Here is a 21,589-nt window from a genome sequence, read left to right on the forward strand (position 1 = left end):
GCAGTGAGATCAGTTCTAATCGCATAAACTGCAACTGCCACTAGGGGGCGATTGCAATATTTTGGCTACATATTTTTGGGGGTGGCATGTAGTCCACCACTGGTTTTGATGTAAAAAATTCTGTGCTGTGATTGGTGGGAAAAATAGGCAGGAAAATGATCTACTGTTGTGGTGAATGGATGTGGAAAAGGCAGCTTTAACCCCTAATGCCAATTGTGTCATATTTGATGCACACTTTTATGGGGCCTCGATCTAATCTAAATGAACAATAAATTACTCAAAAATATTTTTAATACAGGCAGATAAATGATAAAAAGCCCTACAGTTGTTTATCGTTTGCCATAAAGTCCTAAATGTATCAAATATGATACAAAAAAATAAAATACAATTATATATATATATATATATATGTGTGTGTGTGTGTGTGTGTGTGTAATTTTATGGCAATTTTTCTTTTTTTGGATTTGGGTAGAAGGCTAAATAAATATTTCAATTACAAAAATGAGATTTTTCTGGCTGTTATTTGAGTTAACAGTATTAAGCGGTTAATGAAGAACAGACTAATGTGCATGTTTATCATGCACTATATTCACTAATAAATACAGATAGATTTTTATAATTGGATCATTTAAGCCAGTGTTTTAAAGCCTAAAGAGGTTTTTTAAAGTAACATACTCTAAATACTACAACATATTTTTCCACTGCACATTTTCTGGTTTTAAAAACCTTCCAGGGGCCAGATGGGAAGCTGTGGCAGGCCTGATGTGGCCCCCTGGGCTGCCTGCTGATGGTCACTGCTCTCATGGATGCTGGGATGAGGGTTTGATAAAATGATGTAAGGTCAGGAGTCATCAGCCTAGGTAATTATTGGAGTTACTGCATTTGTTCGCTCATCTGTTTGGTACAGATTTATTTATTGAAATTAATATTAATTTGGCTCCACTCTGAATTCTGTCTTTCCCTGGCTCTGTTTTCACCCTCCATGGTCTCATGTAATGACCCAACAACATCATCTGATGGGCTAGATGTCACATGGGTAGTAGCAAATCGACACAGAAAGTGCTAAATCTTTCTTTCTTTAACAACAGCTCAGTTCAGTTGAGTTTTTAGTTTTATTACACATTCATAGTGTTTAATATTTTACATCCTGGATCTGATAGACTCTAGCTTTGACAAGTGCCAGTTTGGCTTTCAGCATGCTCACACTTACTTTTCTATGTTGGTTGGCAGCTGATAATTTGCTGTAACAGCAAGAACTTTGAGCAGCAGCAGCTCTGAGGGGAGGAAACACAGGAGCAGTTAAAGATATGAAAAAAAAAATCCTTGGGATACAAAAGTGCTATTCAGAGAATATTAAGCCTTATTTGAGCAGTAACATATACCTGTACAGATGTGTGAACATGCAAAAAAGCATACAACAGTAACACTGAGACATAAGTGAGCTGACATGATGGAGGATCATGTAAAATCAACATACCACTGCCCTTAATGCCATAAGGCAATGCCAGCTTAGACAGATGTTCCCGCCAGAAGAAATCCTCCAGTTTCAGAAAGAGATTTGTCTGCCTGCTAATGCTGCGTAAAAATGTTAGAGCAGGAATTACAAAACAATGCTGGAGTGCACACAATTTCACTGCAAAGATGAATAATATTACAGGAGGATTTGTGGCTGAGAGAGCAGGGGGGATATGAATGAAGTGTAAGGCATGAAAAAAAGCCCTTTAAATATTCTGGCTTTAACCGCTATAAAACCACACAATGGACAATAGCAGCTGTGCCGCCAAACAGTACAGTGTTCATATCGGCATATGGAAAAGTTTTATTTGCACTTTCTTAAGTGGTCTGGTATCTATTAAGCAGGTAAACCAGACTTATTATAAGCCGAGCCTCCATTTACATGATGTCATTCAATAGAAATGTTCCCTTATTAAAACTCTCTGTTGGCATTTCTGTGCTGAGAGGAGGGAAAAGACAACAATAACATTCACAGAACCTGTGGAGACAAATATACAGCAGGTTGTTCTATGTGAAAGTGTTGTCTTTCCATGTTCACTGGCTGCAGACTCCAGCTGTTAATGACCTACTGTCTTTGACAGTGAGTCCCTCAGACATTTATTACCCTTGTGTGCCAGCTATCTGTCCGTAGGAGATCAGGATTAATCCCCGGGGAGGGGACTAATTAGAGAAATGTCACAGTGACTGCCTGTAGGCCTCTGTGCGACTGTAATGAGTGACGCAAAAGTCCAAGAACAACCAGCGGCAACATTATGTTACAATGCAGTTCGTGTTCTTTAACGGGATTAAACATAGCAAACTTGAACTTTGACTGTTTGAAAGGCCAAAGGGGGGGTAGAGAAAGGTCCGCTGAGCTGAGCGCGGATTGGGACAAACCACATATGGAGACTGTGTCTCTATTTTGTAACAGAACAGAGGCCACAAAAAGAGCAAGAGTAAATACACAGCTGAACAAACTGATAATAGAGCAGGGAAAATAAATGAGACGAGGCTCAGGGCGGTGGAACAGTGATTACTTAACAAGGCAGAACCTGAGCAGGACAAACAAGCTTTTGTCTGGCTAAAGGAACTTTATCAAGCCAACTTCTTAGCCAACATGAACTCCCTCTCAAACACTGCAGTGTTTCCCGCTAGGAATGGGCCATAATACGGTAATAAGGTATCCCAGGGTTTTTAAAAATAGCCACAGTATTGCTTTAATTACCATCATTAGGAAGGTGCTGTGTAATGAGCATATGTTTATAATAAATACCTAAAGAATGTGTGTATGTTTCTAGCAGCAACATGTTATAAATTGAAGATGCTATAAATATTCTGTAATGGGATTGAATGAAATGCCTGTAGAGGACTGTCGCTTCAAATTTTCCATGTATGATCGAGCTCTGCCTCTTTACACATCCACAGGTTTGTGTTCGTGGTTTTGCGTCACCTACTGGAAGAAGCCAGTATCATCGCTTTGCATTTATTGTCTGATCTTGTTTGATTTTTACAAGATAAACATTGGTCCTGCCCTCATTACTTTATGCATTAGCATCATGCTTTGTCATACTGCCTCCTAGTGTTGACAGCCAGTACTACCTCATATACAAAGTGACTTAATGACAGGCCAGGAGGATCTACACGGCCTCTCTGTTGTGGCTAACGGTTGCCACACACCTGACATGCACCAGGGTGCGAAGGCCCAACAGTCTGAAAGGTCTGAACTGCAGACAGGCCAGTTCAGCACCCAGGCTCTTCTATAGTGAAGCCATGTTGTTGTGATGGATGCAATAGGTTTAATGTTGTCTTGCTGAAAAATGCAAGCCCGTCTCTAAAAGAGAAGCTGTCTGGAAGTTGCTCTAAAAACTCTATATATTTTCAGCATTGATAGTTCCTTTCTAGATGTGTAAGCTGCCCAAGCCATAGAAACTAATGCAATCCCATACCATCAGAGATGCAGGCTCTTCAACTCAGCCATGATAACAAGCCGGATGGCCCCCTCTCCACTTTGGTCCATAGACACAGTGTCTGTGGTTTTCAGAAAGACTTTCAAATTTTGATTTTTAGGCCACTGTGGCTGATAGATTTGGCAAATTTACCTCACAATGAACATAAAAACAGCATTTAACTGACTGTTGACTTTCAACAAAGGCAGTGACACCAGCTAACAACAGACTGGACCGAGATGAACTGCTCTGTGATTTTATATTGTCGTGTTAGAGGGGCGGGTCATTCCCCACTCCGCCCATATTAAACCCAGCCAGGTCAGAGATGAAAAACGTTCTAACAGTCTAAATAAAAAATTCTGTTACAGATCTCAGTGTTTTCACATGTTTACAGCGACCTTATTCCAACATATCTGCTGTGGTAAGACACAAATTTTGGATTTCCTTTTACAGGGTCTTCAAAAGTTAAAAACCTGACCTGATAAACCGGATTTGCAAAACGTTTAATGAAGCAGAGTAAAGAGCCTGCTAACAGGAAAAAAGCTCATTCTCAAGGAAAACACACTTAAGCAATAACATAGCTCGGTTAGCTGTGTAAGCTACGTAGAAAATGGAGCTAACATAGCTATGTAGCCAATGTTGCTAACATAGCTAAAGCTAAGCTCACAAAGCAGCTACAAATCTATGTAATCTATGTAGACAAATAACCTTTAGCTTCATTTGCTAAAGCTCACTTTGCTAAAGATAACTTAACTACACTGACTTATGTAGCAACGTTAATTATGTAGCCAGCATACCTATGTTAGCTTTAGCTAAAGCTCAGGAAGTCAATCGTTCCTGTAACTACATCTAAAACGGATCTATACATAATTTAAAGACCCTGTAAAGTGAAATCCAAAGTTTTTGTCTTAACATAGTAGATACAGTGCTTAACAAATTTATAAGACCACCCTAACCCTAACCAAAGTAAGGTTTATGCCACAGCTGCCCTAAATTAACAGCATTGGTAATTACCAAAATCAGTTTTTATGTTTCTGCAATGGTAAATACACCAATATGTAGAAGCTCTTTAAATGAAATGATATTTTTAATGCTAAAATAGAATTACTATTGTTATCCATGTATTTTCGAATTTACTGATTTAAAAAAAAACAAAACTGAAAAATAGTAAAGCACATTAATATTTATTGATTAATATGTCAAATTATAGTTATTTACTTGCATTCCAGTACAGAAAAATGAGTTTTAGTGGTTGAATGTTATGCTTGATTCATTTCTGACTTCTCAGAGAAGCCCAGTGAGCCAGCTCAAATTTGGGTATAAAAAGGTGAATTCAGTTTGAAATCCCTCATTCCTGTTCAAAATGGTAAAACGTGGAGAGCTGACTGAAAATGAAAGAGTCCGCATTAAAGCACTTCATGATGCTGGATGGTCTCTGAGACAAATATGACAGGTGGTCTAATAAATCTGTTAAGCACTGTATGTTGGAATATGGCTGCTGTAAACATGTGAAAACACTGAGATCTACATGAGACTGAATTCTGGATTTAGGCCAATAGAAAGTTTTTCACCTCTTTCCTGGCTTGGTATCATGTGGGCGGGGCCAATATGTGGGCTCATGATGTCACAAGCCTACAGTGGGGAATGACCCTACCCCTCTAACACTACAATATAAAATCAGTGAGCAGTTCATCTCAGTCCAGTCTGTTGTCAGCTGATGTCACTGCCTTTATTGAAAGTCAACAGTCAGTTAAATGCTGTTTTTGTTCATTGTGAGGTAAATTTGCCAAATCTATCAGCCAAAGTTGACTATGGATCATTTAAAGCATCATAAAAGAAATCTGAGTCAGAAACCGGACTTGGTCTCTTCTCTGGCACAGAGCCAGGCAGATGCACTCTGGTCATAAAGTCAACATTTAGATTGTAACATTTTTTTAAATTTGAGAGGAAAAAATATTTTTCCTGAGTGGGCGTGGCTTCAGCTCAACAGACCCGTCCACACCACCCTGGATTTTACAGATTTTACAGCCTAATTTTTCATGACTTTAAAGATTCATTTTATTAACTTTGAAATGTTTCATTTGACTGAAATTTAATTTAGGGACTCATAAAACAGTGACCTATTATACAACAAAGCTAAATACAGATTCATTTTGACTTTACAGGGTCTTTAATCCTGGATAACACCACTGACTTTGTTCTCTTATCAATTAAAAGTTGTTTAGTCGTTAATGTTTGAAATGTGGTTATTTCACGAGTGTAACTGTTAACAGAATAAGTTGAATTAAATAAAAATCAAAAACTTGAAATTCGATGTACTGGCAAATTGCAGCATTTCCATTCTGAGACATACAGTGTCTCAGATGAACGGCATGCAGCTAGACTTTCTTACAATTAGAGTATTATTTTTTTGCAGATTGGTGAACCTCTGCCTCTCTTAAATGCTCCTTTTATACCCAGTCATGTCACTAACCTGTTGCCAATCAACCTTATTAGTTGCCAAATGCTCCTCCAGCTGCTTTTCATTAGTACCACTTACTTTTCCAACCTTTTGGCATTGAGTGGTAAAATGTCTCAGCTTCAACATATTTTCTATTGTGAGTCTTTGCATTTATGTTGTGTACATGCACTTTCATTTACTGTGATAAATGCATATGTGACATGTGTTTTCTTTTTATTCATTTCAAGCTCCATATATGAAACACCTAGAGGCTAATGACTACCACCTTAAACGGTGAGTTCACCGGGATACACTGTATTTCATCAACACAATAAACTTCAGTGTCTGAAACTTTCTGTAATCATGATTTAAATGGAAATAATTTTTATATTAAGTCCTGTTATTTCTCACTAAAACACATTTTTTTCTTTAATGACTAGTAAAGAGCAGTTCTTCCATTTCACAAGGGCCTGGCACCTCATGTTCAAATAAAAATGTTGGAAATCTTTCTCCCCTAATAAGGCATCCACTCCCTACATTAAAAAAAGCAGACATGCCATTACTTACTTAAAGTTAAGGCTCTCCCACTTCTTCTGTGTAAGCCAGCCGCCACACAGCGACTTGCTACTGTTCAGAGACTTGCTGGTGCCTCCATAACTGAAAGACAGACAATAACCACAACCAGCATGAGACTCCTGCTGATTCAATAAAAACACAGCGCCAATAACTGGGCCCAGAACATTCAGAGAGCACAAGAATGGGCAAATGTGAGCTGCTAGATTGACCAGAGGCTCAGATGATCAGAAAGCAGCTTGTCTTTCTTTACTTTTAGTGACTCAGCACTACACAGACGTCATGAGCTCACTTTTACCAGAAATGGTCGATTCTGTACCGGAGTGAGTTCCAGAGCAAACAGACAGAAAAAAAACAGATAGACGGTTGTAGGAATGAGTGTAATTACCTCTGAAGTATGACGTAGGAGCAGTAGTACGTGATAAAGGAGATGAAGAAGAGGAGAACTGGGAGAAGCCTAAGGCACCATGCTGGAGACAAAGAAGACAAAAAACACAAATCATTAAAAACAGGTTAAAGATTTTCATGTGAAACTTAACCTAACTTAAAGTACAGACACCCTTTAGAGGATTTTAAGTTGTCTTTGATTTAAGACCATAGAAATTGCATTAAAATGGCCAGTTATACCTTGCATCATATCTGTTTTGTGTGATTGGATGCCAAGCAACCATACTTAATGCTGGGTGTTAACATACCTAAGTGCATACTGACGACAATGTGATATCTGATTGCTCAAACTACATACAGAGGTGTCCTGGGATGTGCTTATCCTCACTGGTTTGGTGGTGTAGACACCTGTAACTGATGTTAATCCTCAGGTCTCAGAGTCAAGTGTCACATCTCAAAATTAAAGAAGCATTAGGTCTCATGAAAACCTATCATTTGCCAGACTTTAATAAAAGGTCTCAAGATAAAAGATGTCAAGCTTGAGACAAAACTACAAAAAATCCCTTTAATGTCAAACAGATTTCTACGAAGTAAGAGAGTCCATCAAGACACCCATGAGTACTCTGAAGGAGTTGCAAGCTTTAGCAGCTGGGAAAACTGGCAAAGTTAGGAAAGTGGAAAAAGAAAAAGCCAAAGAGAAAACTCAGATTAAATCTTGACATCAGACTCCAGGGTCAAGTGGGTCTCCATCCATCCATCCATCCATCCATTTTCTATACCACCTAACAAGCATGTCTTTGGTGGTGGGAAGAAGCCAGATTACCCAGAAAGAACCCACATGTGCAGAGAACATGAAAACTCCACACAGAAAGGCCCTGACCTGGAAGTGTACCAGGAACCTTCATGCTGTGATGAAACAGCGCTAACCGCTGCACCACCGTGCAGCCTTCAAGTAGGTCTGATGAGTCAAAAATGGTATTTTTTGGTCATCAGACAAGGCACTTTTTTTTTGGTGGACACCAAACTCTGCACTTCACCACAAACACACCATCCCCACTGTAAGGTGGTGGCAGCATCATGCTGTAGGGATGCTTCTCAGCAGCTAGCTAGTGGCTTAATCAAAGCCCTTTTTTACATCTTTTTTGTCAAAAGGCCAAATCATATTGACGATGATTGATTTAGAAAATCACTAAAAGGGTAAAACGTCCAACGAGGAGAATTCTCTTTATAGGCACTGTAGCATGCAGAACCTGAACAAGTAAATGTAGGTTAAATTTAACACAGTAAGCATGAGAAAACACATAGCTTGGTGTTCTCATGCCCATAACGGATGTTAGTGCCAGGTGTATATGACCCGAAAGGCACCAGAAAGCAGTCCAGATAACCACAAAATGGTTTTGAAAACAGCCAACAGGTGGGTATCCCCTGAAAATCAGTGTAAAATCAGTACCACTGGGTGGGTACTGAAAAATGAAATTGAAATGATTATCAATAGCTTTCAGACAGGTGCTATCTGCTGTCCACACAGGTCCTCAGGAAATACCCCACCTTCTTTCTCTTTTTGACAACAGAGAACTAATCTATACAAACGTTTGTGAATACCTAAACTGTTCAACTGAAAATCACAGAATTAAAAGGATGAGTAGAATAAAGACATTCAAGTAATTTAACTTGAGTAAAAGAGATGAAAGATGATGGATAGTAAGAGGTTTAAAGCCCTGTAATCATGCGTTCTGTGATACTGTTGAGTCGTGCTGCAGTAATCGATTATTTCTGTAATTGAGTATTCTATCGATTCTCCTGTCAATCAATTAAGTGAGCAATACTGTGCTTTCAGAACCACTGCTTTATGCAAAAGCAACCATACTAGACCAGGGGTGTCAAACTCAATCACAGCAGAGGCTGGAATCTGAATTTAGGTCTAACCTGAGGGCCTAACAGGATCAACATTTAACCATAAACTGTCAGTCCTTTTTAAGCAGTAATGAATTATGGTATAAAAAAAAAAAAGAATAAAAAAGAAAGAAAAAAAGAAAAAAGAAAAACAAGGCAGTGATGATAAAACATGAGGTAAGACTCAAAACCTGACAAAAAGTCAACTTATTGGTTCAAAAGATAAAAACATGATATGATAGGTCAAAATAAGGTTTTTCAAAAATCAAAATATGAGATAGAAAGTTGACATCATGAATCTTAAAATTTGAAATATGAGATAAACGTACAAAGTATGAGTTTTAAAGGCAGAAATATGGATAAAAGTAAAAACTATTAGGGTTTATGGGTCAAAATATGAGATATATTTCTAAATAATGAATTTTATAGGTCAAACTGAGATAAAAGTCAAAATTATGGGTTTCAGAGATCAAAATATGAGACAAAATTCAAATTCATGAATTGTTGAGGTCAAAATATGAGATATAATTAAAAAACATGAAATTTATCCATCAAAAGAAGATGTATAATTCAAAATCATGAAATGTAAGGGTCAAAATATGAGATATAATTCAAAATCACAGATTTTAAAGGTAAAAATATGACATTTATGTCAAAATAATGAGTTTTAGGGTTCAAAACATGGGATATAATTTAAAATCATTAATTTTAGCAGTCATAATATGAGATGCAATTCAAAACATTAATTTTTAAAGTCATATAATAAAAATATGAGTTCTAAATCAAAATAATAAAATTTAGATGTGAAAATATGATATATAATTTAAAACCATGATTCTTAAAGGTCAAAAATATCAAATAACAAATCAAAATTATGAGTTCTAAACTTAAAAATATGAGCTAAATGTTAAAATCATGAATTTTTAAGGTCAAAATATGAGATAAAATTTACAATTGTGAATCTTAAATGTCAAAATCTTTCTTCTCTAATTTAAAATCATCAAAGTAAAGTTTACATTTTTATACTGGAGGAAATCTGCAGACCTCATACAGGTGGGCCAGTTATGATAAGAAAATTAATAAAGAAATAATATTAAAAATATGAAATGATCTTGCGGGCCGGGATTAACTGTACCACAGGCCAGATTTGGCCCCCGGGCCTAGAGTTTGACACCCCTGTACTAGACAAATGAAAAAAGGAGCTGGGTCTCTTAAATGAAATACTTACGTTTAAGAAACTTTTGATCATTTGATGACCACTTTGAGTTTAAATCCAGTTTTTGGTTAATTGTCTGCTCTTCGGTTTTTTGTCTCTGTCTCCTGTTTCTTCTTTTAGCATTTTGAAGCACTACTTACAACCTAGGTAACAATCCACCAGCACAAAACGCAAATTCTTGTCATTTTTCCCTCGGTCTTAAGATTTTATTCAGGTGTGTATAAGGGGACATGACTGGTTTAGACTAATCATCACTAACAGTCATTCCAGCCCTGAATCAGAGTGTACGGTTTGAATGTTGTTCCTCTTTTAACCAGGCGTGAAACTACATCCACATTGAATTAACCTCTTTACACTGTCTTCAACATTTGTCCATGCGTTTTCTGGGACCAGCACGTTTAACACTCTACATCACTGACATGCTGTCGATTTTTCACCTTTGCATGTGCAATAAAAACAATCCCATGATGGGGCAGAGCCCACAGCAGTTCTTGTAAAAGTATTTACACATGTGCAGCCGTAGATTAAATGGAGGTAGAAAAACTAGAGCTACTTCATGATCGTCGTTACAGCCGCCCAGAAACCTGTGCTTGCACATGTGCGTGTTACTCCCCTGGTCTGCGCCCAACATCCACAAGTGTAGACCACACTACATCCTATCCAAAAGCCTCTTAAGATGATAGCACTCTCATATATGTTCACAAAAGCTAGCTTTGGTCAGGGCAGACATTAAAAAAAAATTAACATATCTATGTAATTTAGCAAGCTGCAGCGCTGAATGAGAGGATGTGTGAAGCTTTTTCTTGCCATGGCACAATGACTTCCTGGAGGTTCTGCTGGTTGTCTAGCAACCTCGATGCAATGACAGGACTTAAAAAATGTGTAAGTATTCTATAAAGGAGACGAGAAATCTGCTGTAGCCGAGACCAACAGTCAGTGACAGCCGCATTTCAAATACTCAATGGCCATTAGGAAATATACAGCCACTTTCAAAGCATCTGCCGCTGTTGATTTGAGCTGAAAACAAATCACTGTAAAGTCTTTGTCCGTGGTACAAAGGCCAGGGCCTCTTTTTCAAATCAGGGGACAAAAGTTTAAAAAGCATCCAGACGGCTGCATTATTTCCCTTGATAATTTATTGGAGGAGCCATCAAGAGGAAGAAAGACTTGTAATTTTTTTGAAAAGTGACTGTAGGGTTGTAGGATTGGCTGTCACTGTGAAGCTCGGTGTGTGCTGTCATGAGTTGTCGTTCTACACCCTGAAAACTGTCGTTACTATAAACTGTGTCGGAATAAAAAAAGGCTACTCCTAGCACTCAGCTCTGATAATCCTGTGAGCCTAGAGCTACCACTTGACTGAAACAGGCCTCTGCAACCTTGCTTACCATTGTTGTTGTCCTGCTGAAGTTTAAATCAGTAAAAAAACTTACATGTTTGCAATGCAATTATCTTCTCATGGAGGAGGCTTTAAAAGCCCCTGTCCTACACCAACAGACCTCAATCAGCTGTAGTCTTTTTAATTTATTTATCATCATTGCCTACGAGGACCGTAACGGTACCCAAAAATTTCAGCTTGGTTTTTAAGGCATGGTTTGATATGCTTTTGGTATGGTAGTTCAAAATGCAACACAAAATAAATAAATAAAGAAAATAATGTATATTAAATAATAATTAATTACATTTTGATGAAGAATAATGCTGCAGCCTCCTATCAAAAGGGTCAATTTATAAAAATTATCAAATACATTGTGCAAATTCTAGGTTATTTGTATTTATATATTTACACATTGATACCCTTTCCTCTTATTGTCAAATTTCCCAGCGTACCTTGAACACATCATAATATAACCATTAACTAGCTCGTTAAGTGGGATAATCAAAGTCAATTTCTACACGGACTTCAGCATTGAGATTGCTGTTTTAACTGATGGGACTGACTACAGTTTAGTAGTGTTTGGAAGCTTTTATTTTTCTTTATCCCATGAGAAGATGAAGAGGTTAGAGTCTGCCTGGAGTCTGAGGACACTGCAGACATGATGGAGTCAGTCCCCTCCTCCCCTCTCCTGAGGCTGACATTCGAAGGCTCCGCATTCAGGATTAATGTGATTCACAAAACCAGAGCACCAGAGTGAGAAGAGAAATGCCAAGTCATTGGAAGTTCATAAAGGGCTAGTGCGTATTTTTTGTTGAAAGACAGATAAGATTACTCTTTATTCTGTCTCTGTTAACTTAAACAGGTGTTTGAATTCTGCATTTTCAAAAAAGTTTAGGCAGTTTGGCCAAAATTGTCATCATCTCTCAAAAACTGCCAGGAAGAGGCTGTAAATCTGAGTTTGCTCTGTTTATCTCTCCCAGTCACAGTTACGTTCATGTCTGTGGTGTGCCGTTTCAAATGCTTTAATTGATCTGACTGACATGCTGTCGGTGATGCGCCCACTGAATAAAGTCCAAACTACCTCTGTCACATCATTGTGTTTGTCTACTGTTGTATTTCATCAGGAAACAAAGTGTTCTCAGACTTTTATCTGGGAATATTGAGGCTATTGGTATCGTTTGCTGTGGTTGCCTGGACAGAGTGGGCTGTACTCCTGTTTTTTTCCAGTTCGATTGTTGCACGTCTGCACTGTACCGAGAGGCCTGTACGGATCGGTATGGTACGAATACTCGTACCTTTACACCCCTATTCCTTACACCTTAAAGCAGTGGTTCTCAACTGGTGGGTCAGGACCCAAAAGTGGTTTGCGAAGCTCATTTAAGAGTGTTGCAAATGTGTGCCAGGAAAACAAAATTGGCAAAAAAATCTGTGTACAGAAGCCCAAAGAGGACATACAGTAAAATCATACATGTACAGCGCTCAACAAATTTATTAGACCACCCTAACCCTAACCAAAGTAAGGTTTATGTCACAGCTGCCCTAAATTAACAGCATTGGTAATTACCAAAATCATTTTTTATGTTTCTGCAATGGTTAATACACCAATATGTAGAAGCTCTTTAACTGAAATGATATTTTTAATGCTAAAATAGAATTATTATTGTCATCAATGAATTTTTACATTTACTGATTTACAAAAAAACTGAGAAAAATAGTAAAGCACATTAATATTTCTTGATTAATATGTCAAATTATAGCTATTTACTTGCATTCCTGAAAAGAAAAATGAGTTTTAGTGGTTGAATGTTATGCTTTATTCATTTCTGACTTCTCAGAGAAGCCCAGTGAGCCGGCTCAAATTTGGGGGAATTCAGTTTGAAATTCCTCATTCCTGTTCAAAATGGTAAAATGTGGAGAGCTCACTGAAAATGAAAGAGTCCGCATTAAAGCACTTAATGATGCTGGATGGTCTCTGAGACAAATATAACAGGTGGTCTAATAAATTTGTTAAGCACTGTATAAGGGAATTTCAGTGTTTTTCTCAAGATTTCTGTTTATTTCTTGATAAATTACCAAATTTTCATGGTGTCTTAAAAAAATGATAAAATAAGATGTACAGTTGCAAGAAAAAGTATGTGAACCCTTTGGGATTTCTTGAATTTCTGCATAAATTGGTCAGAAAATGTGTTCTGATCTTCATCTACAGTCATGGACCAAAGTATTGGCAGCCATTTCAAAATGCACCATTTCTCCCAGAAATTGTTGCAATTACAAATGTTTTTGGTATCCATATGTTTATTGCCTTTATGTGCATTGGAACAACACAAAAAATCCGAAGAAAAAAGACAAAATTGACACAATTTTACACAAAACTCAAAAAATTTGCCAGACAAAATTATTGGCACCCTTTTAAAACTGTGGGTAAATCATTTTATTTCAAGCATGTGATGCTCATTTAAACTCACCTGTGGCAGTAACAGGTGCTGGCAATCTAGAAATCACACCTGAAGCCAGTTAGAACGTCTAAAAGTTGACTCAACCTTTGTGTTGTGTGCCTGTGTGTGTCACACCAAGCATGGAGAAGAGAAAGAAGAGCCGAGAATTGTCTGAGGACTTAGGACACAAAACTGCGGAAAAATATGAACAATCTCAAGGTTACAAGACCATCTCCAGAGATCCTGAAACTCCTTTTTCCACTGTGTGTAATATAATCAAGAAGTTTATAACCCATGGAACTGTGGCTAATCTCCCTGGACATGGACAGAGGAGAACAACTGACAAAAGAATGCAACGCAAATTTGAAGTTTTCAAAAGAAGAGTGGTCCAAAATTCCAGTTGAGAGGTGTAAGAAGCTTGTTGATGGTTATAGGAAAAGATTGGTTTCAGTTAGTTCTTTCCAAAGGTGTGCAACCAAATATTAAGTTGAGGGTGCCAACAATTTTGTCTGGCTCATTTTTTGAGTTTTGTGTAAAATTATGTCAATTTTGTGTTTTGTCTTTTTTCTTCAGATTTTCTGTGTTGCTCCAATGCACTTGAAGGAAATAAACACATGTATACCAAAAAAAAATTGTAACTGCAACAATTTCTGGGAGAAATGGTGTATTTTCTGGAAAAATTCCAGGGGTGTCAGTACTTTCGTCCATGACTGTAAGTCACAACAATAGACAAACACAGTCTGCTTAAACTAATACTGCACAAAAAATTATATGTTTTCATGTTTTTATTGAACAAAACATGTTAACATTCACAGTGCAGAGTGGAAAAAGTATGTGAACCTTTGGATTTAATAACTGGTTGACCCTCCTTTGGCAGCAATAACCTCAACCAGACGTTTCCTGTAGTTGCAGATCAGACCTGCACAACGGTCAGGAGGAATTTTGGACCATTCCTCTTTACAAAACTGTTTCAGTTCAGCAATATTATTGGGATGTCTGGTGTGAATCACTCTCTTGAAGTCATGCCACAGCATCTCAATCGAGTTGAGGTCAGGACTCTGACTGGGCCACTCCAGAAGGAGTATTTTCTTCTGTTGAAGCCATTCTGTTGTTGATTTACTTCTATGCTTTGGGTCGTTGTCCTGTTGCACCACCCGTCCTCTGTTGAGCTTCAGTTGGCGGACAGATGGTCTTAAGTTTTCCTGCAAAATGTCTTAAAAAACTCGGGAATTCATTTTTCCGTCAATGACAGCAATCCATCCAGGCCCTGAGGCAGCAATGCAGCCCCAAACCATGATGGCCCCTCCACCATATTTCACACTTAGGATGAGGTTTTGATGTTGGTGTGCTGTGCCGTTTTTTCTCCACACATTGTGTTGTGTGTTTCTTCCAAACAACTCAGTTTTGGTTTCATCTGTCCACAGAATATTTTTCCAGTAGTGCTGTGGAACATCCAGGTGCTCTTTTGCAAACTTCAAACGTGCAGCAATGGATTTTTTTGGACAGCAGTGGCTTCCTCCGTGGTGTCCTCCCATGAACTCCATCCTTGTTTAACGTTTTACTTATTGTAGATTTGTCAACACAAATGTTAGCATGTGCCAGAGATTTCTACAAGTCTTTAGCTGACACTCTAGGATTCTTCTTCACCTCATTGAGCATTCTGCACTGTGCTCTTGCAGTCATCTTTACAGGACGACCATGCCTAGGGAGAGTAGCAACATTGCTGAACCTTCTCCATTTGTAGACAGTCTGTCTTACCGTGGACACATGAACATCAAGACTTTTAGAGATACTTTTGTAACCCTTTCCAGCTTCATGCAAGTCAACAATTCTTGATCGTAGGTATTCTGAGAGCTCTTTTGTGCAAGGCATGGTTAACATCAGGCAATGCTTCTTGAGAACAGCAAACTCAAAACTGGTGTGTGTTTTTTATAGGGCAGGGCAGCTTTAACCAACACATCCAATCTCATCACATTGATAGGACTCCAGGTTGGCTGACTCCTGGCTCCAAATAGCTCTTGGCTCTTAGAGAAGTCATTAGCCTGGGGGTTCACATATTTTTTCCACCCTGCACTGTGAATGTTTACATGTTTAGTTCAATAAAAAACATGAAAACATATCATTTTTTGTGTGGTATTAGTTTAAGCAGACTGTGTTTGTCTATTATTGTGACTTACATGAAGATCAGAACACATTTTATGACCAATTAATGCAGAAATCCAAGAAATCCCAAAGGGTTCACATACTTTTTCTTGCAACTGTATGTAAAACGTGCTGTTGACCTTTTTTGTTGTTGTTGTTAGTCTTATTTAATTATGTTTGATTCCATTTGGGGTCCAAACTGTATGATTTTACATCAAATAAATTGGAGTGGTCAGAAATTTGTATAAATTTGGGTCATGATTTCTCTCAAGGAGATGGTTGTGGGTCCTGTTGCCAAAAAAGTTGAGAACAACTGCTTTACAGCATGCTTCAGGGACTGGAATTTGTTGGTTTGTTCACCCTCAAAAATCAAACTGTCTGTATTTTAAGGACTGATGTTTCAGGTATAAACTACATTTAAATATCTGTATCTATATAGATATAAGCTAAATTTAATTTATAAATATGGGCATATCTGATATTGGCAAAATTAATTATTGTGCATCCCTAGGATGTAAGGTACAGTAAAACTTCAGGTATGTCTTTCCAGTTAAAGGAGACTGACTTAGTCTGGGTTAGGAAAAACGGATGGAGTGACTGGATGAGGGAGATTAAGTTGTTGCTGGTGTAGACTGGGCTGACTGCGCAAGACAAGCACTGCAGCAAATCCTGAGTGTTTTGTAAAAGCTCTGTATACAACGCTCGCTACAGTGAGCTTTATTTTACTTCTCATATTCCCCCGTTTCACAGCTCCATGCTACTTACACATAGCCTGGCACTGTGTACAGCAGAAATGACAGAGCAAGAGAGGAGTAGTAAGCTAGCAGCTCATGAAGATTTTCTACAAAAGTAACATTAAAACGTTCATAATAACATATAAAATACACAATATGATGTGGTGCACATTTCTTTTTCATTGGTGTTGTTGGTTCTGTCATTCAATTAACAAGAATACTCATCTGTCTTTAGCACACACGCCCCGTATGATACAGGCAGAAAGGAAACAGTGAATGATGGAGGGAGAGATATGTAGAAACAGTCACACGAATTACAGCTCCACACTGAAGAAACTGAATCTGAAAATGTGTAGTGAGATTTTTGATTTACTACTACTACTACTACATTCTGCTTGTTAATTAAATGGTTTATTTAAATCCTGATTATGATTTTTGCCATAATTGAAAGGTTGTGTTCACATGCTTAAAAATAAACAAAAAGCTAATTTTTGTAAAAACAAACATGTAGTAACTTAAAAAAGAATGCTTTAAAGGAAGTATAGTATGGTACAAGTTCACTACAATTTCATAATATGATCTCAGTGACCACTGACCTCTAAAATCTGACCAGTTCATTCTCAAGTCCATGAGTCGGTTTGTGCCAAATCTGAAAAATTAAAATCCCTCAATGCATTTTTTAGACATTGTGCTCACAAGATTCAAGTTCAAAGTGTCCTTTACCTTTCATTTCATAAATGTGAGCAATTCATGCTACTGTCTAAGTGGACATTTACGCAAAATTTAAGAACATCAATGTGAGCTGCTTATTCCATCCTTTGGTTGGAGTGGACATTTGTGCAAAATTTAGAGAAAGTCCCTAAAAGCATTTTTGAGATATTGCATTCACAAGAAAAGCCCAGGGGTCAGAACAGACAACCCAAAAACATAGCGGCCCATACTCAGCTATCACCACTGTGGTGGCATAAAAACTGTAAGTATAATGACAGAGATCTTAGCATTAATCTGTGACACAGAACATTTTGGTCCATAATCCTCTCATCATTGCATTTGAAATAACACACAGATCAGCTTAGCGCCTCTCTGGGTATCAGCCCAGAGATAGTCCCATTCAAATAATCTACTCTACGTTTGCAGCAGATCAGAACAAAGAGTTAACAATATGAGGTAAAAATGGAGAGACACTGTGGTCCTACAGCTTACTTTTAGTTGCCTTCTGGGACATCTTCAGGTGCTCCTTGGTCCTCTCATGTCTGTGCAGTGCATGAGGTTATCCTGGAGAGGGGTCAAAGAGGAGAAGGTACACAGTTACTGGCAGTTCCTCTAAGCTGACTCACTTTCAGAAGCACCAAGCTTTTCTAAGAGGATGATCTGAAAGGAGAACTAGTGAAATACAAAACGCAGCAGTTAACACTTACAAACAAATAAAGAGCTATACTGACAAGGCTACGGCTAAGAAGGCGTTGGAAAAATGGGAGTGGCAGAGAAACAAATGAATGCAATGAGGCAGAACCAAGAGAAGAAGCAGAGAGACACAGATGTAAAGAAAGAAAACAACAGAGGCGTCAGAGGAAGCTGAAGATGAATGCTGATTAGAATAAGTGGATCTGAAATGAGGAACACACATTACATCTGTGTTCAAAGTTCAACTTTCTTCACAGCGTTCAGACAGAGTAAAAAAAGTCACACAGCACCTATAAAAGTATCACCCCCACTGATCTTTAACACTTTTAGTGATTTTATAAATCAGTCATGGTCAAAATAATTTGGCTTTTTTTTTTACATCAGAAATAAAAATAGAACCCTCTTTAATGTCAAAGTGAAAACACTTTACTGCAAAGAATTATCAATTAAATAAAACATGTGAAGTAAAATCAGTGTCTGCATAAATATCCACCCCCTTCAGGTGAGTATTCAGTAGAGTCACCTTTGGCTGCAACCTCAGCCCTGAGTCTGTGTGGAAAGGTCTCAATCAGGCTTGTACATCTGGACGCAGCAATGATAGTCCATCCTTTATTGCAAAACTGCTCAAGCTCTGCCAGGTTGCACAGGGGTCAGGAGTGAACAGCCTTTGTCAAGTCAAACCACACATTCTTTAGTGGATTAAGGTCTGGGCTTTGACCCCGCCACTCCATGTTGTCTTTAAACCATTTCTGTGTAGCTTTTGCTGCATGCTTCGGGTCATTCTCTTACTATAAAATAAAACTTCCCCGAAGCAATAGCTCTCTTGCAGACTGAATAGGATTTTCCTCCCACATTTTCCTCTATTTTGCTGCATTCATTTTATCCTCTACCTTTACAAGCCTTCCAAAGCCAGCTGCAGAGAAGCATCCCCACAGCATGATGCTGCCACCACCGTGCTTCAAAGTGAGGATGGTGTGTTTGTGGTGCAAAACATAATGTTTTGTCTGATGGCTTAAAAAGGAACTATTTTAAAGAACTTTATTCCACTTGACCATGGATTCTCCCACAGGCCTTTTGGCAAACTCTAGTCAGGTACCTTCAGCAGTGACTTTCTCTTTGCCACTCTCCCATAAAGCTTTGACCGGTGAAGAACCAGCAACAGTTGTTGTATGCTCTCCCCTCTCAGCCACTGAAGCTTGTAACTCCTCCAGAGTAGTCATAGGCATCTTGATGGCCTCTCTCAGTAGTCTCCTTGCACATGTGCCATATTCCTTTCCATTTCTTGATGATGGAATAAACTGAACTTGGGGGAAGATCAGTGCCTTGGAAATGTTTTTGTATCCATCCCGTGACTTTGACTTTTGAATAACCTTTTCTCTGAATTGCTTGGAGTGTTCTGTTGTCTTCTTGGTGTAATGGTAGCCAGGAATACTGATAAACCAGTGACTGGACCTTCCACACACAGATGTCTTTTTGTAAACACTTATTTTACCTTACATATTTTTGTTTAATTGGCATTACTTTGTAAAAATCTGTTTTCGCTTTCACATTAAAGAGGTTTTTTTGATTTTGTTTGGTCAAAATGCCAAATTATATTGGCCATGATTGAGTTATAAAACCAATAAAAGGTTAAAAAATCCAAGGGAGAATATTTTTTATAGGTACTGTATCAGTGGCGGCTGGTCAATAGGGGTCGATACGGCGGTACCCCCCCCATGACTCTCCACAAAGAGAGGACAGATCTTAAGTACACTGAATCATTTTTAAAACAGTTGCTTTAAATATCAATAAATTTATATGAGTATAGATAAACTCCATAATGCACTGCATAAAGATGATTTATTACGAGGTTTAAATGTATAATGTGCAATAAATCAGTAGATCATGAACGTTCTAAGCGTTTGGCTTTACTTCCTGTTTACTCATTTCCTCCCTGGGGCACAGGGCTCCTGCGCCCAGAGCCTTCCATTGACTGCCGTTTTAAGGCTGCGCGTGCACATTTGCTCCTCTTCAATACAAGAGACAGGAGCTCTCTGGACGCAACATGACTGCACCCCAAAGGGACTTGCCAGACGCCAACAGGTGCCAGCAGAGAGATACACTTCATAATGTGAGACACACAGAAGAAGTCATGCACCGTCGGGGTAAATACTGGCTTTTTGCCAGGTATTGCGCCTGCGTTCCTTTTTTAGCTTATCAAGAGATGCTAGGAAGACAGCATAATGCAATAAGAAAACTCAGTTGAGTGTTTAAGAATAAGGCATTTTGAGAGGAGGACACTGAAGGAGAAACTTAGAATTAAAGAGCTTGGACCTGACTGGCCAGATATCAGGATGAAGCAACAAAGCTGTAACTAATATTAAGAAGTAAGTAAGTAAATGAATCAATAAATAATAGTTTTGTGGGTTTAAGCATTTTTGTTGCATTCAGGTCAGATATATCTATGTTTTTAAATCAACCAGTCACTATTGAAGCAGTGACTACTTCCACCTTATGCCTTTTGTAAATTTTTCTATTTAAAATAAACATTCAATCAGCTCTTTAAAATAATTTTGTAATTTGAGTTGACTGTGATAAGAGTTAGTTACTTGTGGCTGCTGATGACCCTTATTATAGCCATCTTATTTTAATATTTGTTCACCTTCCAAACAAATGCAGATGTAAAAAAGTCATATCAATATAACTTAACTCTCAGTGTTGTAACATCTTTTGATGTACCTCACATATATAACATATCAAACTGGGATTTTGTTGTAGCCACCCTGAAGAAAAATGCACCAGCTGCCACTGTACTGTATATCTCTTCTTATCTGTAAAGGAATAACAAATGGTTGCTATGGTATCAGAAATATAATCTTTAATGTGAGTCAAGTAAAATTAAATAAAAGAACTTATTCAGACATAAAGTTACCTTAAAAACCTGCAACTAAAATCTGAAAACACTGTCTGAAAACAACCTCCCAAAACCTGAGCACTGTCATATTGGGGCAGCTCTAAAAAATAGAGAGGATCTGTTGATTTCTGAGCATAAACTCTACATTTTTAAGTTTAAAAAGCTACACATTCAATCCAGTCCAGTTGCCCTTTTGACCACGATTGATTTAACCATGACCTGGATGAACGAGATCCCACAGAGACATTTACATTTTTGAGTTCAAAAGTTGTAAATAAAGGATGAAAAAAACTGAGTTTAGAAAGTCGTACAGAACCTAAACTTAGAATTTTTAAGTTATAAACTGTGTTAATTTAATCGACTAAAACTCTGACTTAAAATTGTCGTTAATAGCTTATTATTATTATTATTATTATTATTATAGAAAGACTTTATTATCTTTTTTTAGTTGGGGTTATCTTACTGTGACAAACATGGCATTGTTGAAATAATGAACAATCTGACAATTGCATTATTTTGTAAAAGATGCAAAAGGAATAACATAAAATAAAAGTAATTAATACAGTTGCATGTAATCAAAGACATACATATACTCACATATATACATATATCTATAAATAACCATAGCATATAAAGGCATACACATACAGACGTGGG

General features: G+C 37.8%; 2 protein-coding genes across 8 annotated transcripts in view; one reads left to right on the forward strand and one right to left on the reverse strand.

Moving 5' to 3' along the window:
- Positions 1-21,589, reverse strand: part of st3gal4 (ST3 beta-galactoside alpha-2,3-sialyltransferase 4) — a 96,550-nt gene that overhangs the window by 35,866 nt on the left and 39,095 nt on the right. For all 4 annotated transcript variants that reach the window (XM_041801421.1, XM_041801429.1, XM_041801402.1 and 1 more), the window contains exons 3-7: positions 17,839-17,910; positions 6,842-6,923; positions 6,448-6,537; positions 1,478-1,575; positions 1,211-1,274 (exon numbers count right to left, since the gene is read on the reverse strand). In XM_041801421.1, the coding sequence (XP_041657355.1) occupies positions 1,211-1,274; positions 1,478-1,575; positions 6,448-6,537; positions 6,842-6,923; positions 17,839-17,860 (356 nt within the window). In that variant the 5' untranslated portion in view covers positions 17,861-17,910. The remainder of the gene's footprint in view (positions 1-1,210; positions 1,275-1,477; positions 1,576-6,447; positions 6,538-6,841; positions 6,924-17,838; positions 17,911-21,589) is intronic.
- Positions 1-21,589, forward strand: part of tbrg1 (transforming growth factor beta regulator 1) — a 150,747-nt gene that overhangs the window by 27,953 nt on the left and 101,205 nt on the right. For 2 of the 4 annotated variants that reach the window (XM_041801388.1, XM_041801354.1), the window contains exon 2: positions 6,129-6,174. The exons of 1 other annotated variant lie outside the window; for it this stretch is intronic. The gene's annotated coding sequence lies outside the window, so the exon portion shown is untranslated. Of the gene's footprint in view, positions 1-6,128; positions 6,175-21,589 lie in introns of those variants that run through there. One more of the 4 variants, XM_041801380.1, reaches the window with a different exon arrangement.

Source organism: Cheilinus undulatus, linkage group 2 (assembly GCF_018320785.1).
Source record: "Cheilinus undulatus linkage group 2, ASM1832078v1, whole genome shotgun sequence".
In the NCBI taxonomy this organism is placed as follows: Eukaryota; Metazoa; Chordata; class Actinopteri; order Labriformes; family Labridae; genus Cheilinus; species Cheilinus undulatus.